Source organism: Melitaea cinxia, chromosome 6 (assembly GCF_905220565.1).
Source record: "Melitaea cinxia chromosome 6, ilMelCinx1.1, whole genome shotgun sequence".
In the NCBI taxonomy this organism is placed as follows: Eukaryota; Metazoa; Arthropoda; class Insecta; order Lepidoptera; family Nymphalidae; genus Melitaea; species Melitaea cinxia.
The window spans coordinates 3,716,874-3,734,702 of NC_059399.1; the positions used below are offsets into that span (position 1 = coordinate 3,716,874).

A 17,829-nucleotide genomic window follows, 5' to 3' on the forward strand; every position below is an offset into this window, starting at 1 on the left:
ACAAATATTCTTTTTTTTTTCAATTTTTATCTTAGGTTAAGAGCGAAGATTACGATTTTCTTACTCATTCTCAAAATCATCTGGCAGCATCAACATCATATCTAATCCCCACTCTCATAAAAGCTTTTCTTCTGTGCTTAAGTTAGCCTTTTGGTTCGTGAAATCAAATGGCGGGATCTATTACTCAGTACTGTTTTAGTACTATTTGCTAGCAAAGCGAAAAAATGTACTTCAGTAGTTGATCCGTTGAAGCAAATTAATATAATCAGTGCGGTCGGTGCCAGCCTCAGTTTAAAAGAAATATTTACATGCGTTAAATATTAAGGCTGGCACTTAGGCTAGCACCCACACCTCTAAATAAATAGTAGGCATATTTAGGTAAGTACTTTAGAGTATTTTATATATTAAACTTTATTACTCCCTTTTTAGTTATTAATTATCTAATAAGAAAAAATACAAATTGGAATTTGATTTTTTTTTAAATTACTTTATACTACATACGAGTATATAGGTATATCGATTCGATTCGAAATCGATATATAGCGTGCGGCTTCCTTGCGTGCGACACAGCACGTAAGGGGGCCATTGACGATCAGTTTAACTGATCAGTTTTTGGCGTCAGTTAAACTGATCAGTTTTTCGCGACAGTGTCACTCCGGCCCTTCAGTTTTCTTCCGACCGGATTGTTTAAAGGACGTGTGTTTTAGAATTTTTGTCTGTTTGTCTGTATGTATGTCTCCGAGTCTCGGTGTAATATAAATATTTATTTATATATTTATACATGTATTATTTATAAGTAAGTATGTTAATCGAAAAAAAAAATGTAGCTATATACCAGTTAGCTGTTACCTTTAACACAAGCATTAAGTTGTTTACTAGGAACAGACGACCGTGTGTGTATTGTGTATATATTTATTTATTGATTATTATTTATTAAATCATCTATACCCAATCTGAGCACAGAATTACAGACGCTAGAGAGTATCCTCACCATTATCATTAATAATGAGACAATTGGGTGTTCCCGATTTTAAACTTGTACGGTGTACCACGCGCCTACGGTACACCAGATAAATTAATGGACAGTAACATAGAATGTCAACAGTACGGCAAATAATTAAGGGGCTACACTACCTCAGCTCGAATTCAGATTTCACCCGTACTAAATACCATTGATGTCTACAAAACCGAACTGAACTGGGCCGAATATTAGAAGTAGATGGCGTAGATCTACGAAACGATTGTTTCTCTCACGGTCAGTTATATATGGCCTGTTCTAAAGTGTGGTATATAGAGGTTTTATAAAAAAAAAAAAAAAAAAAAAAAAAAAAAAACTATTAAATTATACTAAATTGTGCCTTTTATAAAGTTACTCAGTGTGATAAGCATTTAAAGTGACTGAAATAAAAAGAATAATTTGCGTTAAACATCTTAATAGTAATGCATATTTTCATAACCACGCTAACGTAGTCGCGGGCTACAGTTAGAGCTAGTTCAGACATGGCGGATTCCGCGCGGATGCAAATCGCGCGGTTGAACCGCGCGGATCCTAATTACATTAGCGCCTTACAAATCGTTCATACCTGTCCGCACGGATTGACAATCCGCGCGGCTCAACCGCTAGAAAATGAATTCGCGCGGTCGCCGCTCGGTTTTATTTACTTGACGTACCTAGAGGGCGTTCAGTTGCTCCGCGGAAGCCGCGCGTATCGGACGGTGACAATGGATCGCTTCGACACCGAGCTATTCATCGATGAGGTGGAAAAAAGACCTGCTTTGTGGAACATCCAATGTGCAGAATATTCTAACAAAACGATTAAAAACGGAGCTTGGCAGGAGCTGGTGGAGATTTTTGGAGAAAATGAGGATTCTTTTGAAAAGAAGGTTCTTTTTGGTCAGTAGACATTTAATTATACATTTTACCAGGGTAGTTTACATGTTTTGTAATAGACAGTCCACCCCAAATAACTGAAATGTGTATAACGTTGTTTGGCGGTACGTAACGAGCGCGGGAAAACTATCACGTTACCACAGTAACGTATAGCTATTAACTGTAATATGTACAACCCACCAACGCGACGCGCCATCTTGAGTTTAGTTATTTGGCGCGAACTGTAACAATTTTAATTTCATATTTTCGTGTCTTGCCATTCTACACGACCCTCATTCACAAAGTAATTAGCATATTTGTCTCTAATGTTTAATGATGATGGTGTACCCCTTCCTGCATGTAATGTAATAAGATTACTCATTGGCGCAGTATGTAAAGTATCTTCATACTGTATACCATCTCTAGTTCTAACAAAATTGTGTAGCACGCAACAGGCCTTTATTATGTCTTCGGCAAAGTCTATATTCACGTTTATAGGCCTATGAAAAATGCGCCACTTGTTTGCCAGAATTCCGAAAGTGCATTCAATAAAACGTCGAGCTCTTGATAACCTGTAATTAAATATTTTTTTTTCATATGATAGCCCTTTACCTGCATAGGGTCGCATTACATTTTCGGATAAACCAAACGCTTCATCGCCAACTATGACGTATGGCAATGGTTTAGGATCTGTTTCAGATATTGGTTTAGGTTTTGGTATGTGTAATGACTTTTCTATTAACCTTTTATAAAATGCTGAATTTTTAAAAATTGCAGAATCACTACTTTTTCCGTAAGATCCGATATCTATGAAAGTAAAACAATAGTTACTATCACAAAGTGCCAACAGTACTATGGAAAAAAAAGTTTTGTAATTATAATACAAAGAACCCGAATCTTTGGGTTTTGTAATCCTTATATGCTTGCCATCTATGGCGCCTATGCAATTGGGAAAATTTGCATATTTTTCAAAATCTTTAGCTATTTTCTTCCATATATCTTCGCTGGGTTCAGGCATGACGTTTTTTGTGACTTTTTCCCACAGAGTTTCACATACTTCACGGACAATTCCTGTGATTGTAGATTTGCCAAGACGAAAGTTGTAATGTAGTTCTCCAAAGGAACAACCAGTACCCAGATATCTGAAAAATAAAATATTAATCTGTATCGTTTTGAAAGTCTGCCGGGTCCGCTAGTTAAAGCATAATGAGTGTCTTGAATTACCTAACCGCTACTGTATTTATATTTGTTAAAGATAGTGATTTCTGTTCCAGGTGTATCATTACAAAAAAAATGGAAGAACATCCGTGATGCTTATAATAAGGAATTCAAGAAAGTCAAATCAATTCCTTCTGGTTCTGGTGCATGTAAAGGTTCAAAATACATGTATTTCGACCGGCTTTCTTTTCTTCAGAAGACGATAGAAAACAAAGAAACTATCACAAACATAGATGAAGCCAAAAATGAAGAAATTCGGAACATTGACCAAAAGCTAGATAATTTTGTAAATGCACGTGAAATACAACCGGTACCCAATAAAAGGAAGAAAACTAAAATTACTTCAGAAGAGCGATTGGCTAACATATTAGAAAATAGTATTGAATCAAGAGATAAAATACAAAGACAAATACAAGAAAGTATGTCAAAGCAAGATGATGATGATAAACTTTTTTGCATGTCATTGTATAAAGAGTTAAAGAAAGTTCCAGAAAATAAACGATTGGCTACTAAAATTGAATTGCTCCAGGTAATACAGAAAGGGCAGAAATTACCATCGCCTATTCATATCACGAGCCAGCAAAACACGCCTAATGCAGTATTTTGGCAAAACCAACAATATTCAAACCCACAAGGATATTTCACTGGATATTCTACAATAGTACCAGGAGAGTCTCCATCGCCTTTATCATGCAATAGCACTGACGATTCACAGTCTTCTATAGTACAAAATATATATTCTGACGTATAAAATAAATATCTTACCTTAATGTGATCACGAGTTTTTCTTCTGGGGACACGCTTGACCTCATATGGGTATCATTAGATTCAATTTGTTTACTCATCATTTCTAATAATTCATCAAAGTCAATCTAGTTTCTAATAATTCATCAGTTCGGCGCTAGTTACGCGAGCAGTTCGGCGCTAGTTACGCGAGCGCACACATACTAAATAATCCTTTGTCTCAAACTTACTAAAAACTTTGTATTTATAGTGTTTTTTACGTGTTTATTACGAACAGTGTTGTGTTTCATATTATAGTACTTGTTTCAAAATCAAATTCTATGTGTATTTTCAATTATTTCTTTGTTTTTGATAGTACTTTTGTTGAATAAGTTGTAAACGCGGTGACTTTAAGTGACCTCTAAATCATCCGTTGTCACATAAGAACAAAGACTTTAAAATTCCGCCTAGCTTTTAAACTTCCTCTCTGAATTGGTTGCAATATTCGACCGCATCGTATATTGAGTGTTTGGTCTAGCGGCACGGGGTCTTGCTTTTGTAGTCGCGTGCGCTGTGACGAGCCTGAGTTCAAACCCCGCTTCACTCGGAATTTAAGATTTTTAAATATTAGTTATATTTTATCAAAATGAAATTTGCTTGCTGCAACCTGACGACAGGTGTCTCTGAGTGCTTGTCGTGTTCAAAGTGTAGTAATAATTATCACATCAAATGCCTGTATCCATCTGACAAACGGAAAGAATTACCCTCAGATACAAAAAAACATTGGATTTGTCCGGAATGTACGGTGGCTCAGCCAAGATCTGCTAGAAATGATAGTACACCAGTGCGAGTGCAATCGATGTGTCATTTGCGCAACGATGTTGATAATGTCAATTCTCGTAGAGGCGCCGCGTCTGAGGTTTACGATGATTGTGTCTTGGATTTAACTGATAGGTCATCGCTTATCGACGTAATCAAATCTGTTATATCCACTGAATTGGCGAGTTTTAAAGCGGAAATCAATGTTATTATGAATCCAATTAAAGAAGAAATAAAATTAATTAAGAAAGAATTTGAAAATTTTAGAGAAAGTTTGGAATATATTAATACGAAATTCGAAGAAATGGTTAAGCGCACGGATAGTTTTCAGGAGGAGATTAAGGTTTTATCTAAGAAATGTATCGAAATCGGTAAACTGAGTAGTTCCATTGAAAAAATCGAGTCCGAAAACAATAATCGAGAACAATGGGCTCGTAAGTCTAATGTAGAAATATATGGGATTCCCGAAAAGAAAAATGAAAATCTTATTTCTCTGTTACAGACTATAGTTAATAAGACAGATCTACAAATAAATATGAGTACTGATATCGATTTCGTTACTAGGGTTGCCTCTAAAAAGTCTGAAAATAAGAAAACCAAACCGATTATTGTACGTTTTTTATGCCGCTGGAAGAAAGATGAATTTTTATCAGTTGTCAGAAAATTAAAGCTCAGAGGTACTGATATTGGTTTTAATGATGGTAACAGTTCGATATTCTTCAACGATCATCTCACCAGCACAAATAAAACGTTATTGCAATCAGTGAAGAAGGCTGCAAGTGATAAGAATTATAAATATGTGTGGGTGAAAAACTGCAGTATTATGGCTCGTCGTTCCGATACTAGTCCAGTTTTGCACTTTACAGGTTTGAAAGATTTAAACAAAATTGCATGAGGATTATTGTACATATAGTTATGTTATTTAATTTTAATTTTAATGTGTGTTTGATTGTGTTTACTTTTATATTGTTATTATTATTATTGTTGAAATTGATCATGGTATATCGTGTGTTTTTGCGTTTTGGTTTTGGGTACATTATTATTATATATTGGGACATACTCTTCTTTGAGTACAATATTGGACTCTCTCTTGTTTTGACCTTTATATTTGTGATTATTTTTAAACTGATTGTTAATGGCTAAGAATTTCTCAATTTTGTATCAGAACGTCCGCGGCTTACGTACTAAAACAAACTCATTTTTTAGGAGCGTCTTGGGTGTGGATTATGATTTTATCTGTTTGACTGAAACATGGCTCTGTGATGGTATTTTCAGCGAAGAACTGTTTGATTCTAGATATTTGGTATATCGGCGTGATCGTGAGTATAAAAATCGTGGTGATAGTATGGGTGGGGGTGTCTTAGTCGCAGTTAGGACAGATATACCGGTTCGATCGTCAGTATCAATTGATGTGATGAATTTTGCTGGTGAAGTAATTAAAGTCTCTATTCCTTTGGAAATTGGACCTCTCCTTAAGCAGCTTCATATTTATTGTTGCTATTTTCCTCACAGTAGATTCCATGTTGAATCTCTCTGTGATTGTTTTGAACATATCACAAATGAAGTTTTGACGCATCCCGATGATAATTTTTTTATAGTTGGAGATTTTAACATTTCGAACTGTATTTGGGATTTGGATGGGAAATTTATGCGCATGTGTAACTTCGATGATAGTGACCCTGGAGTTGATTCTTTGTTCAGTTTCTTAAATATTACAGACCTAAAACAATTTAATAGTGTCCCTAATGAAAATGGGCGATATTTGGATTTAGTAATTAGCAACTCTCACTGTGTTGTGAGTCGCTATGATTCTCCTCTTACAAAGGAAGATGTCCATCATCCCACACTTAAGGTGAAATTAAGTATTGCTTATGATAGATCTACTTTTTCCACTCCTCGTAAGGTACGGTTATTTCGAAATGCAAATTATAATGAAATAAATGAAGTCATATCTGGTATTGATTGGTGTCATTTGCTTAGTAACGGTGATATCTCTGATGCTATTAATTTATTTTATGATACTATTAACTCCATAATTTCGCAATATGTTCCAATAAAAACTTTAAAAGGCGATAAAAGGTATCCTTTTTGGTATACTAATGGTCTAATAAAAATAATATGTGATAAGTTGCGTTGTCATAGGCGATGGAAAATCTATGGTCGAGTATCTGACTACAACATGTTCAGCTATCTGAGAAACCGTCAAAAACAAGTCCAAATTGAGTGTTATGATAAATATATATATCAATCAGAATTAAAAATTAATAGGAATAGTAAATTTTTTTGGGCTTTCATTAGGTCTAAAAGGGCTTCAGTAAATATACCTAAAGATGTTTTTTTCAAGAATGAGTGCACCTCCGATGCAAGTAAAATATGTCAATTTTTTAACGAACACTTTAAATCTGTCTATTCAGCGCCGCCTAACATTGCTAGTTCTTATGGGTCCCAAGGTAATGTGTCTTCTAATAGTAATTTGTCGTTGGGACGTATTGAGCTTACCGTTAATATTGTTATGAAATATCTCAAGCAGTTGAAAGTTGATAAGGGTTCGGGACCGGATGGCTTGCCACCTATTTTTTTGCAATTGTGCCACAAATCTTTAGCTTATCCGCTTCTGCTTTTGTTTTCTTTATCTTTACGATCGGGTATCATGCCTGATATTTGGAAACGATCTTACGTTGTTCCTGTGTACAAGTCTGGTGATAGGCATAATGTTGAAAATTACAGACCGATTTCAAAATTGTCTACTGTTGCTAAATTGTTTGAGAAAATTGTGTATGACAATATTTATCCGAGTCTTAGACCTTTTTTAATGAGTCAGCAGCATGGGTTTGTGGACGGGAGATCAACGGAGAGTAATTTGTGTGAGTTTGTCCATCGCGTTACTATTGCTATGGATCAGGGTTACCAGGTGGATGTCGTGTATACCGACTATTCTAAGGCATTTGATAAGATACCGCATGCAATATTGATAAATAAACTAGAAAGAGTCGGTATACATGGCGATCTACTTCGATGGCTTTCTTCTTACCTATATAACCGTAGCCAAGCAGTGACAGTGAAAGGGCATGTTTCCTCGTTTGTGCCCGTTTCTTCTGGTGTACCCCAGGGCTCGCACCTTGGTCCTCTACTTTTCAATATTTTTATAAATGATATACATAAAATTTTCGAGAATTCAGATATACTTCTTTATGCTGATGACATGAAAATTTTTAGGTGTGTATCTAATAATTCTGACTGCATACTACTTCAGAGTGACTTAAACAAATTGTGTGATTACTGCTCAGTGAATTCTATGTATCTGAACATAAAAAAATGCTACGTGATATCCTTTTCTCGTAAGACTAACACAATTAATTTTAATTATCAACTTAATCAAGAGCCAATAACACGAGTTACCGAGGTGCGAGACTTGGGTGTTTACATCGATAACAAATTGACTTTTAAGTCACATATTAATTATGTTACTGCTAAAGCATTCCGAATGCTTGGCTTTGTGTTGAGAGTGGGACGTGATTTTAAAAATGTCAGCACAATTATTCTCCTTTATAACTCTTTTGTAAGATCTATCTTGGAATACTGCTCAACTGTATGGAATCCATTTTACAAATGTCATGTTGCTCAATTGGAAAAAATTAATTATAAATTTATAAAATTTTTAAGTTATAAAGCTTCGCCGCATATTCAAGATATCCCGTATATTCCTTCTTTAGAAAATCGTCGATTGGAGAGAGACCAAATATTTTTATTTAAGTTACTTCGTAATTTTATTGATTCCCCTTATCTACTTAGTCATATATTATTTAGGTGTCCCAAAATTAATACACGTAATCAGTCCCTATTTTATGTGCCTAGAACTAGGACCAAATATACGCAGAATAATTTTACTTTTAGAGCATGTAAAGTGTACAACCAATGTTTTCATCACATTGATTTTGCAACTTGTTCAGTGCAATCTTTAAGGAGTGAATTACGATATGCAATAAATTTTTAATTTTTAATTTATCATTAATTATTTACATAATTCAATAGGCTTATTGAGATGCATGCGTAACAGAGACTTATTGTATGCTAAAACTAAAAAAAATCCTGATAATGAAATAATTAAAATTACTTATAAGCGTTACAGAAATTTCTGTTCCAAAATTTTGAAAAAAGCTAAAAGAGTATACGATTCTCATGAAATTAGTAAAGCTGGTAACAATGCTAAACATTTATGGAATACTCTGAATAAAATTTGTTTTACCTCTAAAACTAGAACTCAGTCTTCAAAATTATTGTTTGGTGATTCTTCTCCTCAACATGTTTGTAATGATGTCAATCAATTCTTTGTTAATATAGGAGCTAATCTTGCTAACAAAATTAAACACAACTTGTTATTATCTTCTTCTAAAAATTTTAATAACCGTGAACACTGGCAGTCTTCTTTTGTTATGGAGCTAACAGATGTAGATGAAATAATTGTAGTGATTAACTCCCTAAAATCTACTGCAGCTCCTGGTTGGGATGATATCTCTACAACCATACTAAAAAGATATTCCTGTCTGTTGGCCCCTGTACTTTGCCATATTTTTAATCTTTGTTTCGTTGATGGCATTTTTCCGGTTGCATTTAAGAGAGCAATTGTGCTTCCCGTTTTCAAGAGTGGTGATGAGAAAGTCATTAATAACTATAGACCTATTGCGATCCTTCCGGCTATGTCAAAAGTACTTGAAAAATTGGCGTGCAATAGACTTACAGCTTATCTTGAACATTTTAATTTAATTTCTCCTGGACAGTACGGTTTCAGAAGGGGAAAGTCCACTTCGGATGCTGTATTAGATTTGACGAACAATATTGTGGAACATCTAAATAATGGAGATAAGGTACTCACGATATTTTTAGACCTTGCAAAGGCTTTTGATACTGTTCCTATCGATCTCCTTTTGGGAAAGCTTGAGAGGATGGGTGTCAGAGGAAATCAATTGAAATTTTTCTGTAGTTACCTTTCGGGGCGATCTCAACAGACTAAAATTGAAAATTATTATAGTGAAGAATTACCAATCACATACGGCGTACCCCAGGGTAGCATATTAGGTCCTACGCTATTTCTGGTTTTTATAAATGATCTTTGTAACCTCTACCTACCTCAATGTAGAATTGTTTCCTTCGCTGATGACACTGCTCTTACCTTCTTTGGTAATAATTGGTCTCAACTTCAATCTACAGCTCAAGCTGGCATAAATCTAGTTTCTGAATGGTTATTCTCTCACTATCTGACCCTAAATATCTCTAAAACTTATTTTCTAACTTTCTCAATTCGATCCGCAACTCAGCCTACTACTCCATTGATTATTAAAGTCCATTCTTGCGCAAACAGTTCAAATCTAAGTTGTGACTGCCCAACCATTAATTCCACTAGCAAAATTAAATATCTAGGTGTTTTTTTGGACCAACACTTAAACTTCAAGGAACACGTTGAGTTATTGTGTGGTAGGATTCGTAAAATTTTATTTATCTTTAAACATTTACGATATATAGCCGGTTCTGCTGTTATTCGTCAGGTATATTATGCCTTATGTCAGTCAATCATTTCCTATTGCATTACTTCTTGGGGTGGTGCTGCAAAGACATCTATCAAGGCTCTTGAAGTTGCCCAACGTGCCATTCTGAAGGTGGCTACATGTCGACCTATCACATTTCCCACGGAGACATTATATAGGGATTGCAACGTCCTCAGTGTCAGAAAATTGTTTATTTTGAATGTTATTCTATACCAGCATAAAAGGATTTCCTATGTTCCTATTTCAAGTAGGCGTAAAAATAGAATATGTAATGTAATAAAACCTAGACATAATTTCATCAAAAGATTCTGTTGCTACCTAAGACCTTTTCTTTATAACAAGATCAATTCCGCGATTTCTATTCATGGGTTGACGAGAGTTAAGTGCAAGCAGGCTGTGATTACTTATTTACAAGATAAAAATTACGATGAGACAGAAGAATTATTAAAAATACAATCATAGTTACTTATTGTATTTACGTATTATAAAATATATTTATTTACAAATTATACGAGTTACATATACTTATATTATTTTATTTTAGTACCTACATTATTTAAATTGACAAAGCTGTAGACTTTTGTCTACTTAAACTGATACATGTACTAGCTTAGGCACTTTCGCACACTCACTCATACACACATTTACATACATACACTTACACTCACACATACACTTACACTCACACATACACTTACACTCACACATACACTAACTAACTCAAATATACTTGATTTCTTATTCAGCATCTTATGCTTTATTACTTTTTAAGATTGTATCAGTTGTAAATATGTCTACCCCTTCTTATAGAACTTGTGCCAAAATTATATTGTAGCATAGGGGAGGTTGGCTGATCATCCTTAACACAGATTATATCTATAATCCATATAGGATGATCAGTCTGAACTCAAAAATTTTGTGTATTTAACCTTATGCATAAGTGAACTTTTGTAATTGTTACCATTTGTTTAAAATGTTTATTTTTAAAATAAAGCTATTATTATTATTATTATTATTAATTCATGAATTTCTAGTAGGTTGGCTTGATTTTGTTATAAATTTATTTAATTATGATTGTATTATAGTTGGTATGATTAATTTTTAATGTTGTATATATCTGAATTTTATTATCTTTTAATTATTTATTATTTAATTGATGATTGTATGAAATGTTTCTATTCGTACATGTATACCTAATTATTCAATTTACTACTGTTTGAATTATTTATATTTTTGTGTGTATCGATTATTTCTGATTAATGTGTGCTTTTTAGCTTATTAATGAATTGTTTACTATTGGAAACTTTATTGGTTTATGTATTAGTTTTATATGATTTTTTTTCTTTGTATTACTGTACTGTTTGTTTCCTAAATAAAATAAAATAAAAAAAAAATAAAAATAAATGAATTTATCGACATTCTCAAATAATTGAAGAATTTTGGTTCAAAACTTCTTAATTTTGGATATAAAGTCTGAAACTGACCATGAGTAAACCGATCGCGTAATATTGGATGCACCCAATACTGCCGTTTCTTCTTTCTTTCTTTTTTACGGAGCAACAAGTACACACATATTGCTTCTTCGACTTCCATGATTGGACTGTCACCCTATGCGAATAACGGCACTCCGCATGTACATCCGCGCCTGTCTGAACACTTGCGTTTAGAACCGCGCGATTTGCATCCGCGCGGAATCCGCCATGTCTGAACTAGCTCTTAATGTATTATAAAACAAAGTCCCCAAAAGTATATGTGATCGATTCCTTCAAAATCTACTGAACGGATTTTCACGCGGTTTCACTAATGGAGAGAGGGCTTCAAGAGGAAGGCTTACGGAACGGCTAAGCCGATTTTGATGATAGTTTCACTGCAAGTTTGCAGGGAAAACACACACTGATTGACACTGAACTTACACTACGCGGGCGAAGCCGCGGGCTTTATATAAATCACATAAATAGTTTATTTTCTTGGTAAAGATTCTTGTGAGTGTTAAAAAGGTTTTGAAAATTTTGTCACAAATCTGTCCGAATTGCACCAAATCATAAAAATACCCGTTGATCGTTTTACAGATAGGTAAGGACACTACTGCGAGAAATTAAAATAATACACGAAATTTAATTTTAAAACTCAACATTTATTTTGGCATTACATGATCATCTGTTGGATTTGGAATGCGTAACATAACAATAAATTAACATCTATATTTACAAATATTTACAACAACTAGGAACTATGCACAGGAATCAAATGAGATCTTCCTCTCTCTCTCATTCACGCTCTCAGCCTATCGCAGTCCAAGCTGGACATAGTTCTCCCGAACTTTGCGCCAAGCATCATAATTAGCGTTTGAGATCTTCCTTGGTTCAATCGACTTCCTCCACCGTCGGTCCCGAATGCTGAGACCCGGATCCTTGCTGATGACAACCAGTCGCTCCTCCCGCACTCGCTCCGTGCATTTTGCTCATCGCGGGCATGCACACTCGCTGAATCTCCTTCAGCTTGTGCTCGTACTCTTCCTTGTCTGCCAGCGTGTTGTTGTCGAGCCACTTCAGCGCCTCGTCGCACTCTCTTCGCGCCGTCTCTTCGTCTTGCTCACTCAACTTGTCACCCGCCTCGTCCAGCGCCTGCTTGACGTTGAACACGTACGACTCCAGCTGATTGCGAGCGGATACTCGATCCCTCTGACGGTTATCCTCTTCTTTGTACTGCTCCGCTTCGGCCAGCATCCGATCGATTTCTGCTTGCGACAGTCTGCCCTTGTCGTTTTTGATGACGATGTTCTTGCTGCGGCCCGTGCTGTTCTCTTTGGCGGACACGTTCAGGATACCGTTCGCGTCGAGATCGAACGTCACGTCGATCTTAGGAACTCCTCGCGGCGCCGGTGGTATTCCGGTCAGATCGAAGCGACCCAGTAAATTGTTATCTTTGGTCATGGCGCGTTCGCCCTCGTACACCTGCACGGTGACGGCTGGCTGATTGTCAGAGTAAGTTGTGAACGTCTGCGACTGTCTGCAGGGAATTTTCGCGTTTCTTTCAATTATTTTGGTCATTACGCCTCCCGCCGTCTCGATACCAAGTGATAGCGGTGCCACGTCCACTAAGAGGACATCTTGAATTTTGCTGTGCTGTTCACCGCTTAGAATGGCAGCTTGCACCGCGGCGCCGTAGGCTACTGCTTCGTCTGGATTGATGGACAGGTTCAGCTTCTTGCCGCAGAAGAAGTTCTGAAGCATGTTTTGAATTTTTGGTATACGAGTAGAACCTCCGACCAACACGACATCGTGGATAGAGCTCTTGTCCAACTTCGCGTCTTTGAGTGCCTTCTCGACCGGTTCTAGAGTACCACGGAATAGATCAGAATTCAGTTCCTCGAATCGCGCTCGTGACACTCTGGTGTAGAAGTCGATTCCGTCGTAAAGAGCGTCGATTTCTATAGTAGCTTCCGTGCTCGAAGACAAAGTACGCTTCGCCCGTTCCGCCGCAGTTCGCAGTCGACGAAGAGCTCGTGCATTACCGCGAAGATCTTTTTTGTACTTTCTTTTAAATTCTTCCGCCAAATGATTAACCAGTCTGTTGTCGAAGTCTTCGCCACCGAGATGCGTATCGCCAGCCGTGGCTTTTACTTCGAACAATGAGCCCTCATCGATGGTCAGAATAGAGACGTCAAACGTTCCACCGCCGAGGTCGAATATCAGGACGTTGCGTTCACCTTTAAGATTCTTGTCGAGACCGTACGCTAGAGCGGCGGCAGTGGGCTCGTTGATTATCCGCAAGACGTTGAGGCCGGCTATCGCACCCGCGTCTTTCGTTGCCTGGCGCTGAGAGTCGTTGAAGTACGCCGGGACTGTGATCACGGCGTCGCGGACGGCCGTACCGAGGTATGCTTCGGCCGTCTCCTTCATCTTCACCAGTACCATGCTGCTTATCTCCTCCGGTGCGAACCGCTTAGTTTCTCCTTTGAACTCCACTTGTATCTTCGGCTTGCCGCAATCGTTGACAACTTTGAAGGGCCAGTGCTGCATGTCCTGCTGAATCTTCGGATCGTCGAACTTGCGGCCGATCAGGCGCTTCGCGTCGAACACTGTGTTGTTAGGGTTTAGAGCGACCTGGTTCTTCGCCGCGTCGCCGATGAGTCGTTCGGTGTCCGTGAACGCCACATATGACGGAGTAGTTCTGTTTCCTTGGTCATTTGCGATGATCTCCACGTTTCCATGTTGCCAGACTCCCACACATGAATACGTCGTTCCCAAATCAATTCCAATTGCTGGCATTTTTATTTTACTTCAACGTAAACACACTATTCGTAAAACACACACTTAAAAGGACTAAGTAATATCTGTTTGGTGTTTCCACCGAATTCGCTTTTACTCTTCGCTTTGCTTGTTTTTCAAATACTGAACGTTTTGGCGCGTTGGCCGGCCGCTTTTATACACGCTACCAATTCTCGAATCAGATTCAAGAAACTTCTCGACTGCTATCTACGCAACCAATTACAGTAGCGTTTGGATAGAATCTTCTGGAAATACAGACTCGTTCGACCAATAGCAGTACGACCTGTGTGTAAAAGATAATAGAAAGCAATACTTTATCTGTGAAAGAAAGAGATAGATGCTAGTTATTCCACCGTAATAGTATTGATCGTGGCAATGCGGCAGAGGTCAAAGTGTTGCCTGAAATGTAAAGGTTTCATGTTTCTAGGGAGATTTAAATGTAAAACACATGATAAATTAGATTATAATTTGAAGAAGTTGAAATTTTACCTTTTTCAAGTATAATTGTTCGATGTTGGGACGACGCAAAGTATTCTGTCAGATCTCTTGTCAGAATTATGTTTGACTATAATAAACTAGCAATTAATGATTAAGTTTTTTGTTGTTATTTTATTATTATTTTTTTGTAAACAGTATCAATTACTTGAAAGAATTCATTAGGACCTAACGTGCTTGGGTTGGACAAAAGTCCCTAAATTAAACAATATAATATTAAAAAAAAAAACACAAATGAATTTCTATTACTTTACAAGATTTATGTATTTGGCAGAGCATGTTAATGGCAACCGCACTCTTTAATACTTTGAGAAAATTGCAGTAGAATTTGTATATAATATTGAGTTATGTTGGTAAACGGCTACTTTTTATTTGTTGTGGATGATATCGTTGAATTATACAACACGATCCAAATATTTCTGTATATGCTTTGAAACAGCCTGGTTGATATGCTCTTATCGTTTTAATCAGGTTTTGAAAAAAGATTACACTTTGTGTATATTAAGATATTTGTATTGTATGAAAATAATTTAACACAGTTGTATATAATTTAACATTATGTGTATCAAATGAAAGGATTTGCTGAGACTACCAGACTGAAAAACCTGTTCAGCGATAACTAAAAACGAAGTAAAAATAATTGTGTTTGTAGGCAAACGAAAAAAAACGACTTCAATTATATTGACAAGTAATACAACGACAAATTTGTCAAGTAAATATGCATTATCAAAGATTCCTCCAAAAGTTGTAATTAGATTTTGATGAAATTTGACATGATAAACATCGGCTTTCGATTAAATTAAAAATTATAAAAATCAGTACACCCAGTAAAAAGTTATGCGTATTTTCGAGTTTCCCTCGATTTCTCTGGGATTCCATCATCAGATCCTGGTTTCCTTATCATGGTATTATACCAGAGATATCTCCTTTCCAACAAAAAACAATTATAAAATTGCTTCATAAACGACGAAGTTATCCCCGAACATAAACAAAAAAAATAATAATAATAAATATATTTTTTTATTATATTTATATATATTGTATATATACGGTCGAATTTAGTAACCTCTTCCTTTTTTGAAGTCAGTTAATAAAAAGCTTTTTTAAAAAGAAGCTTTTTTTAAATGTTAGCACATTATAAGCAATATTATTAAATAAACTTTTTCTAAAAGTAGTCATTACATAATTAATTTGATATGATATGATTTGATAGATGCGATGAACATACTCGGTTAAAATTAAATAAATCATGAAAATTATTTACAAGATATTTTTTGTTTTATTTTAGTTAACATGGAGACATCAATTAATTACGTGAGCTATTTTTCGATCAGCTTAGACCCCTCCCCCCTTAGGTGAGATTTAGTGAGATTTCCCTTACGTGAAATTGACGCTAAAAATATTTTAAACTAAATTTATTTTATTATTCGGAAAAATAATTAACCGTTCGTATATACTATAGTTAAATTAAATAAAACGCAAAGCATAAAAGATAAAAACAATACTTTTTTTAATTTTTACTTAATCCATGGTGACTTGTGTACTTTTTCGTGTAATATTTTATATCTTTGAAGTTGAGGTGAGATTTTCGATCCCCCCCTCCCCCTCGGTTTAAATGAGATTTCATTGGATCCCTCTCCCTTTCTGAGCTTACGTAATTAATGGATGTGCCCCATGAGTCTTTTTCGCATTAATGCACTTTTCTAATCACAATTATAAATTGATTATTTTTTTGTAATACCTTTTAAGACGTCATTTTCAAATTGATCATACGGAGTGAAAATATTAAACCACGTTTTAAAAACTATTATCATTATGCTGCCCACAACCTCATAAGTCATTCCTTTGTAAGGTTATAGGGAAAGTAATTACATATTATATGGCAGCACAGTCTATGCGGCATTATGACAACGAAAATTCACGAAGCTACACGAACCATCATTGATTGTCGCAAAACACATAAAGTAGTTTTGTCTCTTTCATACAAATATTGTAGTCTTAGAGACTGCTTCTTTAATGTCTACAATAAAATGACAAGAATTTAATCTATACAAATAGGTAAATAAAATTGGAGTGTCTGCTTGTAATATTAAAATAGCCGCTTTTTACCAAATGCATTTGAATATATACACTGCACATAAACCAAAATAACATTTTTTACAATTTTTGTCTGTCTGTCTGTTTGTTCCAGCTAATCTCTGAAACGGTTGGACTGATTTCGATGGGACTTTGAGTGGCTTAGGCTACTTTTTTTTTAGTTTTTATTTATTTATTATATAACTGAGTACTGATCAATAACCTTTTCGTTAAATTCCACGCGGACGAAGTAGCGGGCATACACCCTTAAAAAATATAAAATATTACAGATATTAATACATACAAATATATTTTGAGTGTTCATTTTGTCCGCTAGAATAATTCTCATGGCTATTAATATCATTTAGTTTTTGCTTTGAAATTCATTTAACTTAAATAGGTTAACTATTTATAGTTTACCTGAACAGTTTATTATTTTCTCGAATAATATAAATAAATTTAGTTTAAAATATTTTTAACGTCAATCTCACGTAAGGGGTCCAGCCAAATCTCACTAAATCTCACTTAATTGGGGAAGCGGTATAATTTTCGAAAAATAGCTCACGTAATTTATGGATGCCCCTAAGTCTCAAGGAGTAAACTTAAATTAGGTGAAACACTCTTTTCATTTAATTATATAATGGTTATAATATAAAATTATAATTAAGGATCTTATTATAAATAACTTTTTTGTTTTTAATAATTTTTAATTATTGTTTAAACTAGCGAGTAGCGACCCGCCCCGGCTTTGCACGGTTGCAAAAACCATCGGTGTTCCTCTACTATATTATGCATGTATTATTCATATAAACAT

The 17,829-nt window shown here is 35.5% G+C and overlaps 3 protein-coding genes across 3 annotated transcripts; 1 reads left to right on the plus strand and 2 right to left on the minus strand.

Annotated features, from left to right (window-relative positions):
* Nucleotides 1–1,888: 1,888 nt before the first annotated feature.
* On the minus strand, nucleotides 1,889–2,999 carry LOC123654588. The gene is made up of 2 exons (XM_045590485.1): nucleotides 2,614–2,999; nucleotides 1,889–2,442 (listed from the first exon to the last, which is right to left on the minus strand). The coding sequence occupies exons 1-2, from the start codon at nucleotides 2,886–2,888 to the stop codon at nucleotides 2,130–2,132; spliced, it is 588 nt and encodes a 195-aa protein (XP_045446441.1). The 5' UTR covers nucleotides 2,889–2,999; the 3' UTR covers nucleotides 1,889–2,129.
* A 1,458-nt stretch (nucleotides 3,000–4,457) lies between these two features.
* On the plus strand, nucleotides 4,458–5,525 carry LOC123654491. Its single transcript, XM_045590391.1, has one exon. It carries the CDS (start codon nucleotides 4,458–4,460, stop codon nucleotides 5,523–5,525), a length of 1,068 nt encoding a protein of 355 aa, XP_045446347.1.
* A 6,761-nt stretch (nucleotides 5,526–12,286) lies between these two features.
* On the minus strand, nucleotides 12,287–14,567 carry LOC123654192 (heat shock protein 70 A1-like). Its single transcript, XM_045590115.1, has one exon. It carries the CDS (start codon nucleotides 14,442–14,444, stop codon nucleotides 12,537–12,539), a length of 1,908 nt encoding a protein of 635 aa, XP_045446071.1. The 5' UTR covers nucleotides 14,445–14,567; the 3' UTR covers nucleotides 12,287–12,536.
* Nucleotides 14,568–17,829: the final 3,262 nt, after the last annotated feature.

What these genes read in the sequence shown, in the direction of transcription:
- LOC123654491 (XM_045590391.1), top strand. Translation starts at nt 4,458, where the DNA reads ATGAAATTTGCTTGCTGCAACCTGACGACAGGTGTCTCTGAGTGCTTG.
- LOC123654192 (XM_045590115.1), bottom strand. Translation starts at nt 14,444, where the DNA reads ATGCCAGCAATTGGAATTGATTTGGGAACGACGTATTCATGTGTGGGA.
- LOC123654588 (XM_045590485.1), bottom strand. Translation starts at nt 2,888, where the DNA reads ATGCCTGAACCCAGCGAAGATATATGGAAGAAAATAGCTAAAGATTTT. An exon ending in AATTCAGCATTTTATAAAAG is followed by an intron (nt 2,443 to 2,613) that starts GTTAATAGAAAA and finishes ATTTAATTACAG; the next exon opens with GTTATCAAGAGCTCGACGTT.